General features: G+C 46.1%; 1 protein-coding gene across 1 annotated transcript in view; it reads left to right on the forward strand.

Annotated features, from left to right (window-relative positions):
* ERICH6B (glutamate-rich 6B) overlaps positions 1-10539 on the forward strand; it is a 78356-nt gene that overhangs the window by 63881 nt on the left and 3936 nt on the right. The window contains exons 11-13 of the mRNA XM_011974593.1: positions 3492-3577; positions 3740-3892; positions 8881-9106. Coding sequence (XP_011829983.1) covers positions 3492-3577; positions 3740-3892; positions 8881-9106 — 465 coding nt within the window. The remainder of the gene's footprint in view (positions 1-3491; positions 3578-3739; positions 3893-8880; positions 9107-10539) is intronic.

Consider the following 10539-nt stretch of genomic DNA (forward strand, 5'->3'; position numbering starts at 1 on the left):
AAGCAGTGCTTTGTAGACTAAATGTCCCAGGTGACGGTGAGCTTAATGGTTAGAGGCAGCGTCAGGGATAAATCTGAATCTTGGGGGTCAGATTGCTGGAGCCTGGCTCTCTTCTCACTAGATAACTTTGTGTAAGTCATTTAGCCTCTCTTAAACAGGAATAAATGATAGTGCATGTTTTGTGAGGTCAGTATACTGTGGAATTAAGGTATTTAGTGCAGTGCTCTGCATAAGGAAACAGCCACTGTATGTTGGCTATATGATCATTGTCACCTTGAGGAGTGATTCCTACCCGATGTCTAGGTGAAAACTAACAGACAGCTTTCTCTCAAACAGAACTGCATCTGTCTCTTATCACCTTAAACTTTACATTCTGCTATAAGCTTTCTTTGGACAAAGAATTACTCAACTTTTACAATAATAATTTGAGCCCATCCAGTGACCATAGCGCCCATCATGACCCCAATCCTCCACCCCTAGATTTAACTGGCAATGCAGTCCCCAGCTTCATACCGATGTCAGAAGGGAGAGTCAGCGCTTACCTAACAAATCAGGTCTCATTGGAGACATTCAAGCAAAGATTGGACAACTGCTTTTCCAGAACAGAAAGGAAACTCATGTGTCAAAAACGGTGACTAATAAACATACTAAAAAAATACGGTTGCACAAATACCAGAATCTGATCAGATAAAACAGTTTAAGGAATGTCTTACAACTACAAGAAATTTCCAGAAAACTGCTTTTTTAACTGAGTTAAAGACTTCACAACAAGAGAACTAAAACCCGAAGAGACTACCTGCTCAGAGGATTGCTTACAGAAATATTTTTAAATAATGCAAAGAATATCCATGAGATTTCAGGAATATCATTCAGCAGCCAGACAGAACTCCATGGCCAACCGCAATAGAGAAGTCCTGATGGATGAACTTTTAATAAAAAATTTCCAATAGTTATTGCACAAGAAATGAGGACTCATCTGATGGAATCTCCTGAAAACAGTAGCCACTATGTTAAACCATCACTCATGATTGTTTGGCAAATGGAAACTACTGGAGAAACGAAATCTATTTCCCTGGAATATCAAAATAGAAGGCCTTATTGTTCAATGACAATAAGAGGCAACATTTGTTGAGGCCTTAAGATTAAGTAGCTGTGTCACTTGATTAGAAAAATAAACTATTGTTTCTTCAAAAAAAACTTTAAAATGGCTTGAAAATCACTGATCTGGCTTCTAGTTAGGTTAATGTGAGGTACTAGATGGTCCGCAAAGCCTTCCTGCTGCAGACACCTGGGAATTGAAATAAAACAGAAGAAGCATCCTTTTCAATGCAGAACAGAGAATGTAAGAAAGTAAGGAAATAGCCAATACCAGAAATAAAGAGAAAACTACAAAACCAGGAGAGTATGTGAGCCAGGTGTGTGTGCTGGGGAAGCAGGGGAACAATGGGTCTTGACAATCCACCAACATGGGGACGGGGGACAATTAGAGGACACACACCCTTTCCAAGCACATGCAAAACATCTATTATAATTGATCACATGCCAGGTCACAAAACAAATCTCAGCAAACACAAAAGAATGGATACTGTATGGGCTATGTTCTCTTGCCCCAGTGCATTTTAATCAAGAATAGTAATAACACAACCAAAAGTCCTTTATACATTGGCAAATTTAAGAACACCCTTGTAAATAACTTGTGTGCCAAATCTGAAAACATTTAGAATGGAGTAAAATGAAAGGTAAATAACTACATTCATGGGAAACAGCTAAACAGTAAATTGAGGGGAATGTTACAGCTTTTTTCTGAGTCTGTTTTGTGCTGCTATAACAGGGAACCACAGACTGGGTAGTTTACAACGAACAAAAATTTATTGGTTCTGAAGGCTGGAAAGTCCAAGATGGAGGGGTCACATGTAGCAAGGGGGTTCTTGTTTCATCATCCCATGGGGGAAAGGCAAAATGAGGGCAAGAGAGAGAATGAGAGCAAGAGATCAAACTCGTAGCCTCAAGCCCTTTTATAACTGATATTAATCTACTGATGAGGTTAGCGCCCCCATGACCTAAATACCTCCCATTAGGCCGCATCTCCCAACACTATTGCACTGGGGATTCAATTTCCAACACATGTTTTTGGGGGGACACATTCAAACCATAACAGCTTTAAACACATATTTTTAAAATCTACAGCCATATTCCCCTGAATGCTTTCAATCTTGTCTAATCTCAGAAGTTAAGCAGAGTTGAGCCTGGTTACTACTTGGATGGAAGACTGCCTGGGAATACTAGGTGTCGGGGGCTTTCTTTTAAATGCTTTCTCTTATGAAGGAGGAGGAGGAGGATGTGCAGGAGGAGGAGGAGGAAGATCTTGAAGAAGAAGAAAGACAAAAGCAGAAGAGTTTAGCATTCAATTCCAGGAATTAGAAAAATAAAATAGAATAACATAGAAACTCCACAGAAAGTAGAGGATATAAATGATAATGATATGAGCAGAAATCGATAAAATAGAAAACAAAGAAATAATAGAATAAACAAACCAAAACTTGGTCCTTTGAAAAGATTAATAAAATAGGCAAATTTTCTGACAAGATTGATTCAGAAGGTATAAATAATATAGAGAATGAAAACAGGGACATAACTACAGAGACAGCAGAGATTTCTTTAGAACAGTATAAACTTAAAATTTTTATGACAATAAATTTGAATGTTTATGTAAAATGAACAATTTTCTAGAAAAACAGTTTGCAAAAACGGATTGAAGAAGAAATTAAAAACTTAAGTATACCAATGTCACGGGTTGAGCTGTGTTCCCTCGAAAGAGCCATGTCAGAGTTCTAACCCCCAGTGTTTCAGAATGTGACCTTATCTGGAAATAGTCTTTGCAGATGTAATTAGTGAAGATGAGGTCTTCTTGAAGTAGGGTGTGCCCCTAATCCAATATGGCGTCCTCCTAAGAGGACGGCCACGTGAAGATACAGAGAGCACCCCATGAAGATAGAGGCGGAGATTGGGGTGATGCATCACAAGCCAGGGAACGTCAAGGATCTCTGTCTAGCATCAAAAGCCAAGAGAAAAGCATGGAAGAGATTCTTCCTCAAAGCCTCTAGAAGGAACCAACCATGGGGACCTTTTGATTTCAGACTTCCCGCTGCCACAACAGTGAGATTCAATTTCTGTCATTTTAAGCTACCCAGTTTGTGAGACTTTGTTCCAGCACTCCTGGGAAACTAATACAATCAATAACCATTGGGGTGATTGAAATGACAGTTTAAAATCTACACACACACACACACGCACACACGCACACACAGATCCAGTTCAGCCTCCTCATTGTATAGACAAGTAAACTGAAGCCCCGCAGCTCCCCAGCAAGTTGGGGAGGTAGCATGTGACATCGGAGAGCAAGCAGATGGGGTCGACACCATGCTCTGCAGTAGGACAGTTGGTACCCATGCACTTTTCACACTTCTCATAGACTTGTCTTTTCTTCCCAGGTGCATCAAGGTGATGGAAAATTAATTCTCTACCCCAACAAGAATGTCTATCAGATTCTCTTTCCTGATGGGACAGGCCAGATACAGTATCCACAGAAGGACAGAGATGCTCGTATTGACATATATTGGCACCTAAAATGCCTATGATTCAGGGTGTGGGGTTTGACTGAGGCCTACATCATCTGTAGGGCCCTACCTTTTCCAGGGGACCCCAAGGACTGACTGCTTGTGCCTTAACCTTCCCCCAGTTATCCATCAGGAAACCTGGCTATGCTCATCTTGTATGTGAAAATGAAAAAGTTCACATACATCATTCTGGAAGACAGTCTAGAAGGGTGGATCCGGGCCCTTATCAACAACTCAGGCAATGCTACCTTCTATGATGAAAATAGTGACATCCGGTAAGCTTGGGTCATGAGTCCCTAACACTCCTGCCCATGGAGAAGCAGCTGGACAAAGCGTGACTCACAGACTGCGTGAACTTCCTCTCTCCCTGTATAAGAGTTCCACGTGTTGGAAATGAGAGAATGAGCCCCATGACGGACCAGTCCATGAGGTCCCTGACTGCAGAGGAGGCACAATGTTCTTACTGCACCATTGCTCCTCCATGGGTGAACTAGCTGTCAAGCCTCCACAACCACCACATTCTATTGGTTTCATCTCCTGAACACCTCTTGAGAGTCACCTTTGTGAGAATTTCCTTAGGAAGACCCAGTGCCTCCCTGTTCTGGGTGCCTCAGAGAGAAGGGTTTGGTGAGGGTTTGGAGACATATGCATACAGAGTCCATGGTCCAAAAGGCAATTTCTAAATATTTCACTATTACTGAACTTAGTTCTAAGTTCCCATTTCTGGTAATGGTGGAAAACCATCTTGCCACTTCAAGACCACTCAGTCACTTCAAAATGTTTCTCCATCTCTTTGAGGTAAAGGACTCTCTATTCAGGATTTTCTCCTTCCCTTCCTCTTCTAAGTGGTTGTGGTGTGGGGAGATATATATATATATATATTTTTTTTTTTTTTTTTTTTTTTTGAGATGGAGTCTGCTCTGCCACCAGGCTGGAGTGCAATGGTGTGATCTCGGCTCACTGCAACCTCCACCTCCCGGGTTCAAGCGATTCTCCTGCCTTAGCCTCTTGAGTAGCTGAGATTACAGGCATGCGCTGCCAAGCCCAGCTAATTTTTGTATTTTTAGTAGAGATGGTGTTTCACCACGTTGGCCAGGTTGGTCTCGAACTCCTGACCTCAGGTGACCCACCTGCCTTGGCCTCCCAAAGGGCTGGGATTACAGGTGTGAGCCACCGCACCCGGCCAAGGGGACATATATTATCTTGGATCAACTTTATACTTTCTTCTTGCTGGTCAAAGCCAAACATAATTCCAAAAAAAGGATTTTCATTCTGCAGACTTTGGTTTTTAACAACATTTTCTCTGCTGTGAGTCTTTTTAGATACCGTTTCCTGATTGTGTTCTTTATTCTGGAGGTATCTGCCCTCCCTGTAGGCCTTATGTATAGAAAATACTGTCCAAGAAGTGGACCAAGGTTTGGGGTACAGAGAGCACAAAGGAGTGGGGCAAGAAATTCAGTTAATTGCCTCAGAGAGGATCTGGTGACAGATCATCAAGTAACCCAGGGAGGGAAGAGCCCCCGTCTCAGTCCTATCAGCATGTCCCAGCCCCTCTCCACCTGAGCATCTGTATGAGAGATGGACGGTCCCTGGGTATCCCTTCATGGCACCCCTCACCCCCCCCACAGAAGTCAAACCACAGGGCCAGCCCCTCTCCCTCTCTCGGGAATGGGCTGCCCTACCCCCAAACTGATTCCTTCCCCCAGGGGCAGCTGCTCCAGAGGAAAAATGTCACCCACAGAGGAAGGGCTTAGTCTCTGAGGAAATTCATCAGCAAAACTGCAGTCTCGTTGATGCTAGGAGAAGATTTTATGGAAAAGCCTCCCAGAGTCATTTGTGAATACAAAGCCACTTGGTCAGGGCCCGACCCTAACTGCTAGAATTTCCTCCGCACCCACAGGACTTCTCCGTGGTGCCTCGGGCACCAGGAGGGACTTAGAGCCAAGCTATTTCAAGAGCTGAATACGTCTTAGGTCATTTGTTGATTTCCATTTCCTCCAGGAAGATGGAAGGCGTGGCTGGCCTTTGCCAGGTGTGTGGAAACTAAAATCCAGCACAGGCCTCGACTCTCAGCCCAAGGGGTCTCACGACAGGCTTCCTACCTGGGTTCGGGGTCCCACACAGTGTTGAGACCTGCCCAAACTCGGGGTCCCTGGTGGGTGGGTTCTACTCATTCAACAGTTCAGGATCTTTTCACCTCCTGAGCAGGAACTTCCCAATTCTGACCATTTCTAGATGTTCCAGATCCCATCTTCTTAAGGGAAACTTAGTCCAGAGCTGGGCACCCTCAGGCAGGAGCAGATCTCTAACCTTAGGGAGTCGGGGATGGCCCAGCGTTGCTCCTAGAATCCGAGGTTCTCTGGATCTCCCAGGAGAGAAATCAAGAGAGATCGCTAAACATAGCAGCAAAGGAAAGTTTATTTCAGCTTGGGCACAAGGGAACCAACACTGAGAAAAGAAAAGGAATGGGCTACTCCCCGAGTGCAATGTGTGGGTTGGTTTTACAGGGTCTTCCTGTAGGGAAGGGCTATGTTTATGACAGGGCATGTATAGGAGCAGTTTTTCTAGTGCTTGCACAGTGGCTCAACATGCCTCTTCATACATCTTCTGTAACATTCGCACTTGAAATCTCCACCCCTGGGTGTGGCTTTTAGCATTAAAATAAGGAAAGGACTGTAAGTCGGAGCTTAAGTCTAACTGCACATACAGGGCTCCAGGGAAGTCCGTAGCCACCTGAAATAGGAGCTTCTTGGGTCTTTTGTTACTGATTGGTTAAGGGCTAGCTAAGCTGGAGCTTGAGTGAGGGGCTTTTATTCTTTTCCTCCAGACCACCTTAAAATTGGGAACCAACCAGCCTGCCCATCTCAGTGTGAGAGCTCTGATGGGAGCCATTTAAAAGGTTAAAAGCTAGCAGGATCTGCTCCCCACAGAGTGAAGTCAGAAGATCCTTCTCTTTGCTCTCCTCTCCATCAATAATAACAAGGAAATTTTAATGTTTTCTCAATTATTGTTGTGTATAGACATTTAATCCTTACACAGCCCTCTGAACAAAGTACTATTATTATCTGCTTTTTACAGTGGAGGAAATGGAGGCACAGAGAGGTTAAGTGACTAGCCCAAGGTCACACAGTTTGCAAGTGGCACAGCCGGACTTGGAACTGAGAATCTGGCTCCAGAGCCCAGGTTTTTGTTTGTTCATTTGTTGTTTTTATAATTTTGGTACCAAAGGGCCCAGGTTTTTAATTCACTACTATGTATACAGCCTCTTATTTAGAGAAGGAGGAATGAGGTTGGACAGGCTGGGGTCCCAAGACAAAGGAACTTAGAAGTTTGTTTTTGTTCGATGGAAAGTGGGAAGCAACAGGAGGATTTGGGATTGAGTGGTTGGAAGTCCTCCCCACTGGAGGTGAGCAAGGCTTCCCATAGCAGGCCTCCGAGCCAGCTTCTCACTCCGATGAGGTCCCTGTGTTCTGTGAAAGGTTCGTATATACAAAGTGACCACCAAATGCAGAGGGAGCTGAGAAACCAAAGAACAAGGCAGACAAATCCGGTTTGTCTGTATAAGGTGATTTACTGGGGAACTTAGAGACAGAAGTGCGTTCTAGGGTGGATGCGGGACAGGTAGATCTCTGCACCAAAACCTCGCAGATCTGGGGCCTACGTCTTGCGGGAAAAAGTACACGTGCCCTGGAAGGAATGTGTAGGCAGCTGTGGGCGTCAAAGCCTGTCATGTATGCCACAACATCATGGGTTGTTTTCTAAGAAAGGCAAAGTTTACAGTGAATAGATATTTCTAGATAAAGTGTAGTACATCGCCACCCCCTGGACAGCTCAGACAAGACCTGGCAGACTGAGTAACCCAAGCTCCCCAAGCCCTCCTTCTCCAGACGAACCCAGGCCTCACATCGCTTCTTCATGTGATTCCCCAGAGATGTTGCTGCCCCGAGGGCACTGATTCTAGGAACTGCCCTTTCAGATTTGAAAAGCAGAAGCCAGGGCCAGAGGGACACGATGGGTTTGAAGTGTCAAGAGATGATGGCTCAGAGGGCAGGCAAGCCCCAGAGAGTAGGGTCTGGAATGAATGAGAGAGAAATGCATCCACCCTTCATTCCCTTGTACCTATCGATATGGGCGCCCTGCACTAGGCTGGGTAATAGGAATTCAGGAGCGCAGCAGACAGACAAGGTCCCTGCCCTCAGGAGTTTGTGCTTTAGTGAGAGAGAACAGATGATGGACAAATACAGTCAATTCTCATGATTCATGGTAGTTATAGTCTATAAAGTCATTGAGAACACTGCATTGGCCGATACTGAACCCCTTGCTCCTAGGGGAAATACACACATATATAATATGTGACTCACGTGGAGCCAGGGACGTGCCCAGAGCAGTAGGAAATTTGATTTCCCAGTGTGCACATTGCTGGCTGAGATTGAACAAGGCCGCGCTCTGCCTTTCTGCTCAGCTTTCCTGCAGAGGCAACCAGAGGACACAGGTGTCCTTACACAGGGCAGTGTAGTGCAAGAAACCGCAGTTCTGGGGCTGGTGGGACAGGGTTTGAATCCCAGTTCCAGCACGTGTCACTGGGACAGCCTCGGGCAAGTCACATGACACTTCTGAGCCTCCTATTCTTTTTTGTAAAATAAAAATTAAAAACAAAAACAAACAACACGGCACCTAGCAGGATGGGCTGCTTTTAGGATTTAAGATGATAACCTATGTGAGCTGTGTCTGTGTGCGTATTTCCCCTAGGAGCTATGGGTTGTTATTCACTAAATCACTGGCTTTCTAGAACACAATACAGTGAACAATGAGAACTTACGGTATCTATTTGTAAATTACATGAAAGAAACTAACAAGGCATGGCAACAGAGAGTCCCACAGGGAACCGGGGGGCTGCTCAGACTGAGGAGGTGATGTCTAAGCTGAGACCTGCAGGATAAGTAGATGCCAGCCGTGCTACATGGGGCAAGGGACCTTTGCAGGCAGAGGGCAGAGCATGGCAAAGCTGTGAGCAGGAAGAGCCTGCACCCGCCAGGAACTAAAGGAGAGGGAAGGAGGGTGGGACAGGGCCATACGGCGAGGCCAGCGCAGAGGACAGCGCCTGGTGTTGGGCTGGTTGTCCATATTGGAGCTTCTCCTACCCATCAAGTCCCTGTCAGGCTTTCTGTGGCCAAGTGGGGAAAAAGAAAGGGAAGGAGAGGAGGAGGAGCAGAGGCCCAGGGCTGAGCGCCCTGGCTGCCTGACATGCTTTCTCTTGGTGCAGGTTGAACCTGAGCTCCAACCTGGGCTACTACTTCCCCAAAGACGAACGTCAGAAGGCCTGGAACTGGTGGAATCTGAACATCCATGTCCATGCACCCCCTCTCCAGCCCATCTCCTTGAAAATCAATGAGTACATCCAGGTACAAATAAGGAGCCAGGATAAGATCATCTTCTGCTTCACCTATGAACAGAAGCGGATTTGTTTAAACCTGGGCACCAGGTACAAGGTAAGGTCATGACTCCCCACACCGTCCACCAGGTGGGGTGCCCACCTGTACAAAGGCCACTGCTGGCTTAGACTGGCCCCTGCCACAGGCCTCCAGGCTTGTTCTACGTATGCCAACCTGTATAAAAACAAGGCCACTTTGCTTTACCTGATGTTTAAGTACACACAAATGCATTCATGCAAGTTCCCAGCACTGTGAGCTTAAGCTCTGAGGAAATTCACATCAAAATGCTCAGGCTAGCCTGGGAAGAATGACTTGCACCTGTTGCCCCAGGATTTTGGAAGGCCGAGACAGGTGGATCCCTTGAGCCTAGCAGCTTGAAACCAGCTTGGGCAACATAGCAAGAACCCTTCTGCACAAAAAATTTTTAAAATTAACTGGGTATGGGCCAGGTGCATTGGCTTATGCCTGTAATCCCAGTGCTTTGGAGGACCGAGGCATGTGGATCACTTAAGGCCAGGAGTTCGAGACCAGCCTGGCCAGCCTGGTGAAACCCCGTCTCTACTAAAAATACAAAAAAATTAGCTGATCCCAGTGACTTATGCCTTTAATCCCAGCTACTCGGGAAACTGAGGTAGGAGAATTGTCTGAACCCAGGAGGCAGAGGTTGCAGGGAGCCGAGATCACACCACTGCACTCCAGCCTGGGTGACGGAGCCAGACCCTGTCTCAGAAAATAAATAAGTAAATAAATGAATACAATTCACTGGGCGTGGTGGCTCTCGCACCTGTAGCCCTAGCTGCTTGGGATGCTGAGGCAGGAGGGTCACTTGAGCTCAGGATATGATCCTGAGAATAAAACACAGATGTCATGCTGCATTATCTCACTTGACACTCGCAGCGGCCATGTCAGAAGTCAGGGCCAGAAACAAGGGGGAATCTGTGTCCCCAGGCCTGCTGCTGTGTCCTCTTCCCTCCTCCCCAAACCCACTCTTCTCTAGACAGATGAGCCCCTGGAAGTTCGAGGCACACTGCCCAGGCAGGCAGGAGACGACCAATGCTGTATTTGTTTCCTAGGGCTGCTGGAAAAATCAGCAGAAACTAGGAGGCCTGAAACAACAGAAGTTTGTTCTCTCACAGTTCTGGGCCAAGTCTGAGCTCAAGGTGTCTGTGGGGCCACCGTCCTCCAGAGGCTCCAGTGGGAGACCCTTCCTTGCTCTCCCACCTTCTGATGACTTCTGGTGTTCTTGGCTCGTGGCAGCATCACTCCAGTGTCTGCCTCCACCTTCACACAGCCTTCTCCTCTGTGTGTCTGTGTGAAACCTCCTTCTCCTTTTTCTTAAAAGGACACCAGTAGTTGGATCTAGGGCCTACCCTAAATCCAGAAGGAGCTCATCCTGAGAGCCTTAACTGAATCACATCCACAGAGACCCTGCTTCCAAATAAGCTCACGTTCCCCAGCACTGGGGTTAGTACTTGGACATCACTTTTGGG

Source organism: Mandrillus leucophaeus, unplaced genomic scaffold (genome assembly GCF_000951045.1).
Source record: "Mandrillus leucophaeus isolate KB7577 unplaced genomic scaffold, Mleu.le_1.0 Scaffold147, whole genome shotgun sequence".
In the NCBI taxonomy this organism is placed as follows: Eukaryota; Metazoa; Chordata; class Mammalia; order Primates; family Cercopithecidae; genus Mandrillus; species Mandrillus leucophaeus.